Here is a 16,755-nt window from a genome sequence, read left to right as displayed (position 1 = left end):
AGCACCGACCAGCGATCCGTGACACTGGGCAGATGACGGGCACATTTCAGGGGGAAGCTGGGGCGGGTGCCCCACGAGCTGGAGGGCCGAGAGGTTGAGCAGAGAGCAGCTCTGGGGGAAGGAAGGTCTTGCTCCTCAGGGATTCCGATGTCCACGGCCTCCCGAAACTCTCAGAGCGGTTCGAACAGGATGGTTGTGAAAACTCCTAAGCGTGACTTAATGAGGTCCTTGCCTGTGTTTAAAGATGAAACCCTCACTTGTGGCCGTGGTGTTTTCAGTGCACAGAACTGTGATGAAGGGGGCAAGGGGAGTGTGGGCCAGGTCGTGAGGACCGAAGGGTGGAAGATGCTGTGTTTGAGGAGCAGTTACCTGAAGTGCATTGGTTTGGCTTGAAGAATGAAGTTGAGGGTTCCAGAGCTAGGAGTTTTTCCAGATAGGCGGAGGCCGCTTAAACGGAGGTGGCAACCACGTAGGACTTTCCTTGACCCGCTTGTTCAGCCTTAAGTCCACATTGCGGAGTCAGAGGTGTGATTGTGCAGGGGCTGGGCCTGGCCTGAGCCAGGTGTCATGTCTGCATTCGGGGGACAAGGCTAGGTTTGCAGACTTTCTGAGCATGTCCGCTGAAGATACTGTAGACTAGCCGGGGGGCCTTGGTAGTTCCGTTCTACCTCTGAGTCTACTGCTAATTTTGAGGACACTGCTCCCACCGGATGTAGGGGATGGTGGGGGGCATGACTTGAGCAGAACCGTAGGCTCAACCTGGAACCCTCTGCTTAGTTGTATGTTTTGAGCAAGTCGTTTAACTCATCTGAACTCCTGTTTTGTGCCGTTTTACCCTAAAACAGAGATAACGACAGCCCGTTACCAGCTGTGGTGAGGCTGAGGGAGAGGCTGTGTTATACTGCGTCAGGCTGGCGGCTCTGGGCGGGCAGCTTGCGTGGCCTTTGGCCCCCCCCAAATGTGTTTTCAGCCATTGTCTTCTCCTGGGTCACTGAAGACTGTCCCCTGCTGTTGGTCTGCTTGTCTTTCCTCCTTCCCACGCCTTTTTACACTTGAGTCCTGCCTGGCTCAGCAGCACTCAGGTGGGTGTTGATCCCACGATTGCTCAGGACAGTTCACTAGAAGGTGTTGGGTGTGAGTTCTCCCCATTCCCCACCCCTCCTTGTATGTTATTTGCATTTAGAGGGATGATCTCGAATCCAGATGAACTTGTTTTTGAGATGCGTCTTCTGGCACTCATCAATCCAGTAAATAGTTGTTTAGCTCAGGTGAGCTCTACCTAGCACTGTAGAAAATATAAAGATAATGTCGAATTGGTGATATCTCATTGTTTTACGAGTCATTTTTTATTATCATTGAGGTTTATTATTCCTGTAAATTTACTTACTTACTTATTAACTTTTCAATTAGTTTGTGTTGTTTTAATTTGTTTCCTGTGTTCCGATCATTAAAAGTTGGAAAGTGACTATCAGTCTCTTTTTAAAGAAAATTTTCTGTGTTTAATTTGTACCAATAGATGTAAAGCCCTAGAAATCATGCCCATCAGTCCCAGTTTCTGTAAGAAATTAGGAAGTTCATGTACCTTAAACTCTGTTCCTTATTAAAATGCCATATTAATAAGTACTTCCATACACCTGAATACCAGAAGGGTTAATTGGAATTGCTGGTAGGGGACCAGCTGATTATTCACCCTGAGTGGCCTACTGAGTATGTAGAAAATTAGAGTCAGAACAGTATTTCTTAAAAGTGGTTTGTGTGTACGTGTTTAAACCATTGGAAAATGGTAAACAGCGCAACTAACCCTGAGCTTGTTTTTTTGTTTTCATTGTTTGGATCAAGCATGTCACCTTCCTCAATCTCCAACTCATCTGTCAATAGTGTCAGACTCCTTGAAAATGCCATTGTCAAACTATGGGTTAAACGACAGTTATTTAAAATGACAGAATTATCAAGTAAAGTGTTGGTTCAAGATAACAAAGGCATTTACCTCACATATTTGTGGAGACAGGGACCAAGCGGGCGTCAGCTGCCAGCGTGCTCAGAGCCTCTCAGGCCCCAGGGTACCTTCTGCCTGTGGTCGGGGAGGGGCACCTGGCCGGGCAGGCGACTTCTGGTTTCCGGTTCCTTCCTTTGATGGCTTCATGGGCAAGAAGGCTTTCCTGGTAATTGTCTGCACCTGGGCCAGACGGGCCCTGATCCTGGTCTGCTTGTACTTTCGGTGTCTTTGAAATAAGTCAGGCTCCCTAAAATTACAGAGCAGTTTAATTTCAAACTCTGTGAATTAGGAAGTTCTCTCGGTCTCCTGCAGATGGGTGGACTGATACTGTCTTATTCAGTGTAGCTGTGGGCTAGGAAAACCAGCTGTTTGCTCTTCATCTGGGGGAGGGTTGCTTCTCAAGTTTAACTGACTATCTTTTCAGGATTTTTTAAAATTTTCCTTTTGGCATCCAGATAACAAGCTTCCTCTGTGCTGTAAATAAACCCTCAGATTTGCACGCACACACAGACACACGCACTGTATTCAGTACTATACATATAGTTAAGTGTGAGGCACGTAAGTGTTTCTATAGCCACTTACACATTCTCTGAGTCTTATTAGACAGTTACTTGCTGTGTGAAAAAGCTTCTGTCCACTTGTTTTATTGATACACGGAATTGAGAAGAATGTACTTTTTGCACGTGCTCTGGAGGTCATGATGGGAATTCCCGGCGGCCACGGGGCAGCCGGATGGACTTCCCGTCCCTCCCACGTAGTGGGTCTGTGTGCGGGACCCCTGAGGCTTGCATCTAAGTCACGTCTACTTAAGTTGAAGTCGCCTTTACTTGTTTCAGTTCTACTGTGTGTGACATCAGTAAACTACTGAGGGGACATGGTTGTTGCTTAAGAAATGAACAGACCCCGCAGAACGATGAATTCTGCTGTGTTCTTGAAGGGCACTTCAGGCCCGCGGCCATGTGTGAGCGGGCGGGGCTGGTGCCCGGCACAACGGCTGCAGAGGCCTTTCCGCAGACACCGACTGATGCCCGAAGCTCCTGTTTCTCCTGCTTTCTCTAAGCAACGACTCTGTAAATGCTCGAGGAGAACAACCAGTTCCTTGTTTCGTGTTCATTGTTAGTGTTCCATTCTTCAGTTGACTCAGAGACTAGTAGCCTGCAAGCTACAATGAGATTCAGGATCTGAGATTTTAGTCCCCAAGCTTTGTCTTAGAAGTTTGGATAACATCTCACTTACCCAACTTCTTCAGTTTGAAAAGAATAAGGTGGCCCTTTTTTCTTTTTGGGTCCCTTAGGTCCATGCTCTAGTTAGTGAGAAGAATACAATGGATTGTCGGGCCCACCTCCTCCCCCTCTGGGAGATGTTCATAGGCCGTGAGTTGTCCTAGGTCGTGGGGCACCAGCCACACTTTGGTCTCACTGTGGTCCTTGCGCTTGGGGTCCTGCTGGGCGAGTCTGGAGGTCTTCCTCCTGGGTCCCTCCAGACCGTTTTTGATTTTCTCCTCCACTGTTCTTTCCAATTATTTTCCTCTGGTTACATCAGGAAACTCTTGCTCCTCTCACATTTCAGGCCTCAGATGCGGGATCAGCCCTAAACATTTTGAAGGGGTTGGAGATACCGGAAAGTATCAGTCCAAACATTTGAAGTAAGTCAGGGTTCACTTTAGAGGCATTATTAAATGTTCAATGATATCTTTTAAAAAATTAGCTTCATTGGGGTGGCTGGTTAATAAAATTATACAGGTTTCAGGTGTACAGTTCTGTATATTGTGTTGTGTGTTCACCACCCAAAGTTAAATCTTATTCCACCCAACTCATGTTTTTTTTTTTAAGATTTTATTTATTTATTTTTAGAGAGAGGGGAAGGGAAGGAGAAAGAGAGGGAGAGAAACATCAATGTGTGGTTGCCTCTCAACGTGTCCCCTACAGGGGACCTGGTCTGCAACCCAGGCCTGTGTCTTAACTGGGACCTGAACTGGCAACCCTTTAGTTCACAGGCCTGTGCTCAATCCTCTGAGCTGCACCAGCCAGATCCCAACCCATGTTTTTTTTTAATCTAGCCTTTCCTCAGATATTAACATTAAGGGAAGATGGTTTTGTTTGGAAGGTCGGGTGGAGCTGTGCTTATATTTTCTTTTCTCAATTAAATTCATTGGGTGACGCAGGTAAGTAATATTCCGTAAGTTTCAAGTGTAGAATTCTCTAATACATCGTCTGTATGTTGCATTATGTGCCCACCACCCCAGGTCTGGACTCCTTCTGTGATCATATATTTGACCCCCCTTATTCTCTTCATCCTTCCTCAACCCTCTTCAGATAAGATAAGGTGCAAACGCTTATTGAATTACTTCATTTTAGGTTTTTGAAGTGTTTTCTACTACATTTTGTATTAAATATATGATAATGTAGAATGTAGGATCAATTTTGGACTGCTCTAGGAAACTAACCGCTATACACTTTTACCTTTGGGAAATTATTTCCAGAGATCTAGATGTTAGCCTTTACAAAATAAGCTTTTGGGATACGATTACTTTGCAAGTTAAGGACTGTCTGTAATTGGTTGCAGGTGTTAAGGAGATTTAAACACCGATTCCTTGGTCTATGACGGTTGGCTATATCGTCTACATCTTTGTCATAAGTGAAGCTTGTCATAAGTGAAGGTTCTTTGCTTCCTAAGCTTGGTCAAATTCGGTCCTTGGTTTAAAGAACCCACTCTTTTCTTTTCCCCCCACTTGTCTTTCCTCATTTGAAAGGTTTTCTACAATAAAACTCCTACTATGACCATAAGTGGGCAGTGAAACTCAGCCCAAGAGGTTTGTAGCTGAAACCATGCCGTTGGAGAGTAGTATCATTCCAGCAATGTTCCGGAGCGAGTCCGGTTTTGGGTTTTGTCTGGGGTCTGCTTTCTGACCGTGACACGCAGGGCCTTGTCTACCTGGGTATTGCAACGCAACAGCCTTGGACTTGGTGTCTGTGAGACCAGAGACTCGGGCTTTCTCGGGATCACATATTTCTCCTTTTCCTTATTCACGGGGCCCTTTTAGACTTTGTGTGTGGGGAACATGGGCTCAGCCCTGGGTAAGGGGCTGGGCCGGTTCCTTGAGATGCGCCCAGCTCAGGGGTGCCTGTGATGGAACCCGAGCCCTGTTCAGCCAGGACAAGCCCATGTCCCGAAAACCCTGCTAGCAAGCAATGTGTGTCTGTCCCTCTGGTAGCTGTCAGCTCTGGAGGGACGTCTCTTCAGGCTGATGATAGGAATGCTGATCCCGCCAAATTAGATAGGAACACACCCATGGCAGAGGCTGCCTGTAGGTCTCCACTGTGGGCGTCCGAGGGCTCCCAGGGCTTGGCTGGAATTCCGCCCACGGGAGTGGTGGGGAGAGCACTTCTATTCTAAACCAACCCTCCAACACATAGAACCCCGTCCACTGTGTATCCAGTCCCAAATTCAAGTTAATATGGAAAGAGACGTCACCTGAGAGTATTTGGGAGCAGACGTCCCATTTCCAGACCTTGTTCTTGTAGGGACGCCAGGTGACGGTTAAGTATTTTTAGGGCAGAAATAAGCCAGGGGGAGGAGGGTGGGCACCAGGCCCGCCTCACTCTGTAATGAGCGTGGCCTCCATATTTATTAAGCAGAGGCACTGTTGTGGACTTCGCAGGCCTGGTAACCTGTGATTTACAATAGACTCCAAACTTGAAGAGCAGGAAGAATGACTTGCCTTCTTTGACAGTGAGTTACGGACTCCCGGAGACAGGATGCATTCATTCTTGTTCTAGTTTAATTAATTAGTCTGTTTAGTACAAGCGATTTAAAATAGACCGAATAAAATATAGGCTGTTTTCAACATTCGTTGCCTTTCTGGTTTGTAATGTGACTTAGCTCTCCAAGTCGCAAGTGATTGCTTAACATTGCACATTTTATTTTATTTCCACAAGCAATTGGAACAAAAGTAGACTCATTTGAAGAAACGTGGGCTTGGAAATTGTTTGCCTTTTTCCAAAAAAATTTTTAAAGCTTTTAAGTTGAATACAGAATTGTTTTTGCAGTCACTGGTTATAATGGGAGGGAATGATTAAGAGGGAAAATGTTGCTAAAAATAATAAAGTTAAACGTTTTGTTGGTGCTTGTGCATGACAATGGAGACTTAATGCTGCCTTCAGGAAAAAGCGGTTTATAAATTAAGTGCCCTGACATTTAAGAAGTCTGAGAACCAAAGTCTTGGGAGCTACGGAAGAGACTTTAAATTTTTTTGTTTTAATTCTTGGCGGAGTATCTTATCTCATAGTGTTTTTTTATAGATGGTTGTTGTGCGGGCTTCTGTGGCTCACTGTCCTGTCCTGAAGGCAGACCCGGCCAGGTCACCTTTCTCTTCTGTTTATGAGACGTTCATGGAAGGAAAAATGGGCAGGGCGTCGGCTGTCTGCTGAGTACACGTGCTTTGTTGCAGGGAGACCCGGGCCTCTTCCCCCGGCTGGTATCTGCACAATCAATGTGACAAATGGGCCTGAGCCTGGATTTTATGGTTGTTGAGGCTCGGGCACCAGGCAACTCAGGGGACTGTTTGAAGAGGCAGAGTGGAGAGTAAGATCGGCATCTGTACTTTAAAATGAGAAGGTTGGGGAGAAGGGGAGGGAGGAAGACAGTATGAGGGGGACAAATGGAAATGGAAAAACACAATAAAAACGAAGGTAAAGGAATAAAGTAAAAAATAAATAAAAAGAAGGTTGCCAGAGAATGGGTGGAGAGGTCGATATTTCCCTCTCTTCCTCTCTCTCCCCTCCTTCCTCCCTCTCCCTAAAAATCATTGTAAAAAATAGAATGAGAAGGCTGAGCTACATGATGGTCCATGAGTTGGCAGGTAAGCATAGGGATGTTTACCATCTCGTGTTTTGATGTTTGTACACACAGCCAGTGTTGAGGGCTAAGGCGTCAGAAATACTGACAGGGTCCAGACTCACAATGACACAGGGTGACAAGGAGGCAGAAACATGTGGGGACCCAAGTTTATTTCCTTTCTGTGGTCCCTGGCTGTAGAAGAGTAATGTGCTAGGTACAAGTCTGAGCACTTTACGTATATTGTTAACTATTTTAATCTCCCTGACAGGCGGCCTTAGGAGCCGGTTAGAAATATCGTCCCCTCTTCACAGTAAGGAAGTGGAAACAGAGTTAATGTCATTCAGCCCATACATAAAAGGAGGAGGCTGGACTTGAACCTGGGCATCTTGGCTGTGGACTCTGGTGTTCCCTACAGATAGGTGGTCCCTGTCAAGCTTGTCACACATGATGCTCCTCTTTTCTCCCTGTTCACACAACCGTCCGTTTTGGGGGTATATGCTATGGCCCCGGCACAGTGCAGAGTCCCGTGACACAGAAGACAGAAGTCCTGCGCTCAGACTTGCAGCCTAGTCGGGCAGACTGACCGCAGTAGCCACAGAAACGTGGCGACAGACCCAGGGAAGAGTTGCAAAAAGAGCAGGAGGAGCCTGGTCTCAGCAGGTTGCCAAAGAGGGCTGGCCTGCCAGAGTGACGGAGGGAGGTGGCCCTCTAACGCTACCAGGGTTCCAGGAAGGCTCGGGTCCCGTCTGGTCCTTCATGGCCCATCCAGTCTCCAGCCCCCGTAGGAGACCTGGCTGGCACTGAGTGTAAGCTTCCTGTCGAGGCTGCAGACTTTGCCCTCGTTAAGTACTTGCCCGGTGATCTTTAGGGACTTTTGCTCCACCTCCAGCTTCCTGCCTCTTAGCAGGGGCTGGGAGTGGCCGAGTGCAGCTGCAGGACAGGCCTGGGGAGGTGGGCGGGTGAGAGTCTGGGCCAGCCGCGCACCTGCGCTGGGAACCCTTGCTATCGGAGGATGCAGATCTCTTGCTTACAGCCTTTCAGCACATCATGGAAGAATCGACTACGCCCAGTGATGTGCTCAGACCACTGGCTCAGGAAGTTGATTTCATTAGCTGCCCCGGGCATTTTCACTACGGCTGGGACAGGATTTAAAAATAATGAAACGGAATTCACCCTCCAGGGTGGACGCACACTTGGTCCCCTGCAAGTGTCCGCAGTCACTTGTGACGCCTCTGTGTCCCGAGCGTCTCCCTGGCTGGAGGCCTTGGGAAACGCATGAGGGTTTGCAGGTCTCGGTCGCTGCCCTCCCAGGAGCTTTCTGCCTGAGGGTGAAGGAAGATAATCCCAGGAGGGCTGTGTGGCCCGGTCAGGAAGTGGCTGGGGGTGTGTCTGGGAGCCAGGCTGCCTGACTCCGGGTGACCTTGAGCAACTGATTTGAACATTTGGTGTGTCAGACGGAAACTGGGAGAATAATGGAAACTCAGGGTGGCCCTGAGGACATCCGAGCCAGATTATGTGAAGTGCTTAGAATAGTCCCTGGCACCTGGTGTGTGCTATGTCCCTTTTTGTTTTTTTACTGTCATTGTCATGGTCATGGTCACTCCTAAAGTCAATGAGTGAGGGGAGGGGTTTCTGAGCTGGAGAAGAAAGGCATTATGGGGGCAATGCTTGGGTTAGGGCAAATGAAGTAGGAAGGATTTTCACAGTGGCGGTAACAGTATGGAGAATGGTCCAGAAGGGCCCTCAGATGCCAGAAGGCGTTGAGCACTTACAGGGAATGGTGAGGAGTCCAGGCTAGTGGCTGGGGTTTACTTAAGGCACAAGGACAAACTCACTGGAAATTAGGCTGGCGCCTTGTCTTGGTGAAGGGTTGGCCCCCTGGCCGGGCTTTCTGGGGAGGATTTGATTGGAAAGAGTTTGCCCATTAATTCTAAGAGGATGGCATTTAGTTTACCAGATCGATCTGCTGTCTGGAAAACCAGTCCACACTTGGTCACATGGCTTCACCGTGTGTGGTGAGCACAAACATTTTTGCATTTTGAAGAGTTATGTAGTTCTCTTAAAAATTGTAACACTCACTTATGTGTGGACACTATGATACTGGCAAGTGATACTGGTTTCCCAGTGATTGCAATGATATGAAACACTTCAGAATACACGAAATTAAGAGAGATTGTCTATTTAAAGAGAAATGTCAGCAGACGGTCCTCCATGGGGCTGACGTGGGAGCTGATAGATGGTGAATTCAGTGAAGGGAACATACATTCTGCTGGCTGGTTAGCTTGTAGTACTGTAATTTTATTATGCTATCAAAGAAAACATTCGTAATTGCCATATGTGTGTATGAGGATGCTGGCCCTTTAAGAGTTATTTGGGTCCTTGGTAGCTGGCATCAAAGTTGAGCAAAAAGGACTCACTTTGATTGGTTGACTCCCAGTCGGTTAAACATATGACAGTGTATGCCAAGTGCTGTTCTCTGGGGAGAGTATCTAGGACTCCCTGTGGGCGAGAAGTTAAAGGGGTGCCTATGCTCACTGTCTCGGGGACCAGTTGGCCTGGCACCACCCAGCCCTGTGCAAAGGGCCATGGTTATGTCCATTAGTTATGAGTCCGGGAAGATTCTACCCGTTTGGGTTTGTTGATGCTAATCTCGGGACCAGGGAAGACGGCACATCACTCCTTTTTTTCCTTCTGAGAAGCAGAGAAGGAAAATTGGGATATTTAAAAGATGCTTTGAAATCAATGTTCTTGAGAAAATATTCTTTGAAATATTAGACTGGTAACAATTTTTTAAAAGAGTAGTTCTTTCTAAAGATTTTATTTATTTATCTTTAGAGAGGAAAGGAAGGAGAGAGGGAGAGAAACATCAATGTGTAGTTGCCTCTCATGCGTCCCCTGCTGGGAATTGGCCTGCAACTCAGACATGTGTCCTGACTGGGAATTGAACCTCAATCCTTTGGTTTGCAGGCCCGCACTCAATCCCCTGAGCTACAGCAGCCAGGGCTCTGGTAATACATTTTTGAGTGTTAAGTAAATATAGATTTTATGTTTAGAAAGAGTATACATTAACATTTCATAACAGATTCAGTTCCTCCACATGTAAAAAACAAATTACTCTGCATCTGTACAGAATCCAAGGAATGTGGGGATGATGGAAATGGGAAGAAGAGACTCTTCCTCCCCCTCCGGCCCCTCCTCCCCACCAGCCCCTGTTGCTCAGACATGGCTGCTGTCGACAGTTGGAAGTCACCTAATTTTCAAAGTCAGGTGGCACATAGGGGTTTGGAAGAGTGGGGTTCTTTATTTCCAGGTTTGGTGCTTCTAATGTCTCTGAATCTTCAAGCCGACGTGACGCGGGGGATTTCCGTGGCTTCGGAGTCACATGTGTGTTGGGGTTCTGATGCCCTCCTAGTGCAGCAGGGCGGCCTGGAAGGTCCCTTACCTTCCTGAGCTGCAGATTCTGCTGCAGCGAGGCTTCAGGGTGGCCTTCCTTCTGAGCGCTCACCTGGCCTCATCGGCCTCGTCCCTTCCTCTTTTCAATAGCAGACAGATCTAAGAAGGTCTGGCCCAAGCCTCCACGAGGCATTTCTCCTGGACGCGTGGGGTCTGGTGCTTCGAAGACCCCGGTGTGCATGCCCTCAGCCGTGTCCTCATTTACGGGGGCACATCCCCAGCCTTCGCCCACGCGCCCGTCCTCAGGTTGTGAAAGGTCGTTGCACTCACCTGCCCCCTGGAGTCCTCCTGGAATCTGCATGGCCTCTGTGGGGTTTCACTTTGCACCTATGAATCATTTAGCACCGGGATAAAAATAAAAACAAAGGCTCTCCTCTTACAGTGTGAGAACACGGGTCATGCGTGCTCAGTCATGCAGGTAAGCACAGGAGCGGAGCCCCGTGGGGAGCCCCTGGGAAGCAGCATTTCACCTGGGCGGCCGCCCGCCTCCCTGCAGGAGGGCTTCCTCCTGACACACGGGTGTCCGTGCCGTTGCTCCCGAGGTGGGAAGTGACCTTCCGCTTCGCAGACTTTGGGGTGTAAGCTTTAATGATGCAAACCAAGCACAGAAGCTTTCTCCATGCCGCTGTCCCTGTAGCAGGCGCCGCCAGCTTCCCGACACTGCACATCTGTAGCCTGGAAATACGACTGCGTGACAACCAGCTGCACTTACGTTATGTAACCTGCCCATTGGGGCCCAACGAAACCCTCTTTCAATGTTGGGCCCTGAAAATGATGTTCGCAGCTAGGGTTGGTGTAACGGATCTTGGGGAATTATCTGAGCTGCAGCTCCAGCTAGGAGGTTGCCTCTGCTGAGTCTGGGCCTCTTCTGTGCTGTCTCTGCTTCCTGTGACAGTCGCCTGGGTGGCGTTTCCTTGATCAGACCTTCATGGTTATGTGTCAGACAGAGGTGGAGCAGTCGCGGGCAAGGCAGATGCATTTTTCACATGTTCCATTTAGTTTTCTCTCTTTAGAGAATTCAAAATTGAGGTGTTTGCTAGTCCCGACGTTACTAATCATTAAATACGTGTAACACGTTGCTAGTGGAGTAGCTTGAAGCTCAGAGGAACTGGATGCAGGGAAGCCCTGCCTCGTAAGGACTGGTCTCTGCCATTCTCGCCGTGGAAACTCGCGTGGCTCTGTGGTCGGGCCTGAGAGGGAAGGAATGCTGAGAAGTCTCGGGGCAGGCGGTTCTGGGAGTCATGTTTGATTCAGACTGGAGAGGAGAAGGACTGATGGCCGGGGCCAGAATTAAGCAGGAAATGGCACTGGCGATGACAGCAGGGTCTCCCACCATTGCTGTTGCTCGTCACCGTGGGCAGCCAACCGTCTCCCCCCGCCCTGCGCATTTTACCCCCGTGTCTCAAAGAGACCCTCCCAACTCCCAACCTCAAGCAGCTCCTTCCGACTCTCATTTCAGGACGCTGTTTGCTTCCTTCTCAGCACTTAACGCAGACTGTTGATCTTTGTGAATCGCTGTTTTTGCCCCGCAAGAACGTAAATTCCGTTGAGGGGTGCCAGGCCCCGAGACAGCCCGAGAGCCAGCGTGCTGATCCCATGGAAGCCACAGGCCGGTGGGGCGGGCCCCTTCTGTTGACTCCAGGATTGGCGTGTCCCGCTGGACCCTGGGGATTCGAGTCTCCTTGCTGTCAAGAGCTGAGGGAATCTGTCCGGCGGTGCCCTCCGCTGTGTGCCTTTGCACCGTTTCATTGTGATTTTATTGAGCGTTCAGAGAGCAGCCGGGCAGTCCTCAGCGCAGGTGGAGAACTCAGGAGGCCTCCCGTGGCGGCTGTGCCCACCCCCAGACAGACGTCTTCCAGTGCTCACCGAGCCCTGCCTTGCCTCACGGTGGGCTGCCTGTGAAGGACAGGGTGGCGGGACCACGTTGGTCTTCAGCGAGCACACAGGGCCACCGTGGGGGTGCAGCCGTGCAGTCCCCAGATGGGAAGGCCCTGCAGGGGCGCCTGCGCCTGCGCCTGGAACACAGCCCTGGGCGGCCTCTGTGTGCCTGCCTTCGGTCTCAGAGCTCTCACCTGTCCAAAGGCCAAGAGGGAAGCTTGGGCAGCGTGGTCGCCGTCTTAAAGATTCACATTTATCGCCGGTGACAGTTGCCCCTCAGAGAGGAAGGGGTGACATGCAAATTTGGTGAGTCGTACAGCCTCCTGTCTTTCACTGGTGGTGTTCTAAGTGTTGCTGTTTATCTGTCGCAGGTCATCTATTTGAAGAAGACGCCAGAAGAAGCCTACCGAGCTCTGCTGTCTGGCTCCAACCCCCCCTACCTTCCATTCAGGTACAGCTGGCTGCTCTCGAGCCGGGGCTGCAGCTCCTGGCCAGATGGCGGGCTGCTTTACAGTGGGGCCATTGTGTTTTTTCATTGTTTTATGTTCTATGGCGTGAAATGAGGTGGAAGTTTTTATTATTTCCTTTTTTTTTTTTGCAGAGTTTTTTTCCTCTCCCTATCCAGTAAGAGTAAAACAACTTTTCTCTTTTTAGGAATTAATTTCTCCCTTGAGTCCTCTCTATATCTTGACAGCTGAAGCACAAAGGGTGCCTGAAGTAGGAGCTAATAACCATGTCCGGATTTGTTAGCTTTTTGTAATCTACATCGCTGATTTGTCCATTCATTCCCTCCTCTCCGGAGCTGTGGGTGGGCTCTGACCGAATGTCAGGGGCTGGGGATGTAGAACAAGACCCTCTGAGTGTCTTCCCAGAAGCAGACACTGGGTGGGAGCCCCGAGTCCCCTGTTTGGCCCACACATCTAGCTTTCGTCTTGAGGGAGGAAGGCTGTCTTTTCATTCCTCTCTTGGGAAAGAAGGTGTTGTAAATGTCACCTGAAGATCTTTTAAAACTTTGGGTAAATTTGAGGCTGTTTAAAAAGTAGAAGGGAACATAATACATTGAAGCCTGCATGATAGTCATCTCTGATAGAGCTGTGAAGGATCACAGTGTTTTTGCCTTTTTGGCTTATTTGTGCGTCCAGACGGACACGCACATGGACTGCTAATTGTTTCCGATGGTCATAGTTCCCAGCAACAGTGGAAGGAGGGAGCAGAGGGATCCAGGGGCCCCTTTGCTGGTCCGTCCCCCTTACTGTCCTGCCAGCTCAGAGCGTGCACCTCAGTGCCTGCCACTTAAAAGTGTTTTTAGTAAATATTTCAATGAATGAATTAAGATGGAACCCCTCAGGGTTCCAGGGATTCTTACCTCTGTTTCTCAGACCACAGGAGGGGGTATTATTAGGCATGGGGTGGGGGATGGTACCAGGGTGGGGAGGGGGGATGGATGTGACTGCACCCCCTTTACTTGATCTCTGCAAAATCAGGGGGTAAAGCAATGAGAGGAAGTATCCCCCCAAAATCTGGAGTATGAGCTAATTAGCTATTGAAGGGCAGGCAAAAAAAAATGACAGGTTATTAAGCAAGATTATATTTTTAGCTTATCTATGCTAAGTAATTTGTTTCCTGAGTTTCTGGATAATTAAGAAAATCAGAATGAAAAGAAGATAGTACAAAAGTTATTACTACTTAATATAGAATTAAATCATAATTATTACAGGTGTAGTCTGTGTTTCCAAATTGTTTTTATGTAGATGTTTGAAAGTGTAAACGCATTAACAAAGTTTAAAAATTTCAAGAAGTATAAGAAGGTTTGCAGTGAACATGCTTCCTCTCACCCTTGATTCTCGCCTGTCCAGTCCTTCCTTGAACTTCTGCGTTGGTTTATTTCCTCTCTGGTCTCTGGAGTTTCTGTATGTGCATATAAGCAAATAAAGCCATGCATTCTTAGTCTCCCCATTTGTACCACAGAATGCAGCACACCGCGTATACTGTTCTGCACCCTGATTTTTCTCACATAACTCCTCTTGGCTGTCTTTTTGTATTCGTGAATAGACAGCTTCCTTCCTCATTCCGTCTTATTTCTGTACCGTGTTCAGGAATACATGTAACCCGTCTCTGACAGGTAGAGCTTCAGGTAGTTTGCTATCGTTTTAATTGTCGTTGTTTAATTCCCATGGTCTCAGGTGTATTTTAGAAGAAAGACACTCAGACAGTATTATAAAGAAAATGACAGGATTGTTGTTAGACATAAGGAGAGTTTTGTAATCTGTTTGGTAAAGCTACTCATATGAAAAAAGCATGTCCAATGTAAATATGAGGCGTTTGTGCTTGGCGTATGCACCTATTTCCTGTTGATAGGTTGACCTTGAACATAGCTCTGTGTCTTTCAAGACCCCAGGAGTTGTGTCTATATTTAGCTGCATTTCTACATCTAGACTCTTCACAAGCCACACGTGGGAGGCAGAATATACGGCAATGTGTTTATGATTTAGTGGGAAAGATAATACTGCGAGTTTGCCGGGATTTGATGAAAGAAACTTAAGTTTCTCTAGTATTAAGATGTGAGTTGGTGTTAGTTAGTCTGTGGCTCAGGCCAGGGCAGTGGCCTCAGGAATCATCTTCAGAAAAAGGTGAGGGACTTGAGCAAAAACGAAGACACAACAACCTCATAGACACAGACAACAGTGTGGTGACGACCAGAGGGAGAGGGGCTGGGGGGGTAGGGGAGGGAAAAGGAGAGATGACACCTGTCACATGTGCTCCTTCTGCCACCGAAGCAAATGTCTGTGTTGCGATGACTCGTTGGAGTGGCTGACTCTCCACCACGCATGGCTAACTCTTCTCTTGAGGGCCGCATCGGGCTCTTCTCATCGTGTGCCAGAGAATAGTGTGTGTGTTCATTTATTTATTGCTTCCTCTGCGCCAGTCACTGTGACAGTCTCCTGGGTCCCGAGATGAGTAGGATGACGAGGTGGCCGCCCCAGGGAGCTCAGTGCATGGTTTGTAAGTGTGTAGGTTGGTGAGTGATCATGGTGCTTGATTAGAGCGAGGAGGTAAATGCGACGGGAACATGGAGGGTGGAGGTTTCGCCCTGGAACTGGGGACTGGAGGATATGTTAGGGCTGAGATCCCGAATGCTTTCCCTGTGAGGATGAAGCGGGAGAAGCCGTGCAGGTGCCAGTTTTGGGTGCTGCGGTTTTTTATTTGCACAGCACAGGTCGTCTGCCTGAAGGCAGCAGGCCAGGTAGAGGCACACGAGGGCACCATGACGTTTGCGGTGTAGGTGCATCGTTAGAACCGAAAGGACTCTCTGGTTGAGTTTTTCTATTTAGATTTATCCTTAAAAATTTTAAATTAGAGAAAGCAAGCCGGACTTCCAGCCAAGGTGGAGGCGTAGGTAGACACACTGTGCCTCCTCACACAACCAAAAGAAGGATGACAACAAATGTAAAAACAAAAAAACAACGAGAATTCGAGCCGTATGGAAATCTGACAACCAAGGAATTAAAGAAGAAGAACCCAGACCAGCAGGAGGGGCGGAGATGGGCAGCCAGGTGGAGAGATGCGTGGTGAGGCTGTGGCTGGAGGACCAGGTGGTCCCACATTCATGTGCAGATGAACCAGGAGGAACAACCAGGGAGCGAGACAGACCCACAAGCCAGGGTTCCAGGGGGGAAATAAAGCCTCAAACCTCTGACAGAAAACACCTGTGGGGGGTTGCGGCGGTCGGAGAAACTCCCAGCCTCACAGGAGAGTTCGTTGGAGATACCCGCAGGGTCCTAGAACGTACACAAGCCCACCGTCCAGGAATCAGCACCAGAAAGGCCCGGTTTAATTGTGGGAAGTGGGTGAAGTGACTGAAAGTCCGAGGAGAGCGGAGCAAGAGGCACTGTTCCCTCTGGGACCCTCCCCCACATACTGGGTCACAACACAGCCACGAGATTGCCCCGTCCTGATGAACACCTATGGCTCCGCCCCTTATATATAACAGGTGCGCCAAGACAAAAAAAAATGGCCCAAATGAAAGAACAGATCAAAGCTCCAGAAGAAATACAACTAAGCGATGAAGAGAGAGCTAACCTATCAGATGCACAGTTCAAAACACTGGTAATCAGGATACTCACAGAAATGGTTGAATATGGTCACAAAATAGAGGAAAAAATGAAGGCTATGCTAAGTGAAATAAAGGAAAATGTACAGGGAACCCAACAGTGATGGGAAGGAAACTGGGACTCAAATCACCAGTGTGGACCAGAAAGAAGAAAGAAACATTCAACCAGAACAGAATGAAAAAACAAGAATTCAAAAAAATGAGGAGAGGCTTAGGAACCTCCAGGACATCTTTAAATGTTCCAAGATCTGAATCATAGGGGTACCAGAAGGAGAAGAGGAAGAGCAAGAAATTGAAAACTTATTTCAACAAATAATGAAGGAGAACTTCCCCAATCTGGCAAAGGAAATAGACTTCCTAGAAGTTCAGGAAGCTCAGAGAGTCCCAAAGAAGTTGGACCCAAGGAAGCACACACCAAGACACATCGTAATTACATTAGGCAAGATTAAAGATGAGGAGAGAATCTTAAAAGCAGCAA

General features: G+C 48.3%; 1 protein-coding gene across 3 annotated transcripts in view; it reads left to right on the top strand.

Moving 5' to 3' along the window:
* CDC14A (cell division cycle 14A) overlaps positions 1 to 16,755 on the top strand; it is a 101,756-nt gene that overhangs the window by 31,423 nt on the left and 53,578 nt on the right. For all 3 annotated transcript variants that reach the window (XM_037152957.2, XM_037152958.2, XM_037152956.2), the window contains exon 5: positions 12,538 to 12,617. In XM_037152957.2, the coding sequence (XP_037008852.2) occupies positions 12,538 to 12,617 (80 nt within the window). The remainder of the gene's footprint in view (positions 1 to 12,537; positions 12,618 to 16,755) is intronic.

Source organism: Artibeus jamaicensis, unplaced genomic scaffold (genome assembly GCF_021234435.1).
Source record: "Artibeus jamaicensis isolate MK-2021 breed Jamaican fruit bat unplaced genomic scaffold, CSHL_Jam_final scaffold_1689, whole genome shotgun sequence".
Lineage (NCBI taxonomy): Eukaryota > Metazoa > Chordata > Mammalia > Chiroptera > Phyllostomidae > Artibeus > Artibeus jamaicensis.
This window is presented reverse-complemented; position numbering and strand designations above follow the sequence as displayed.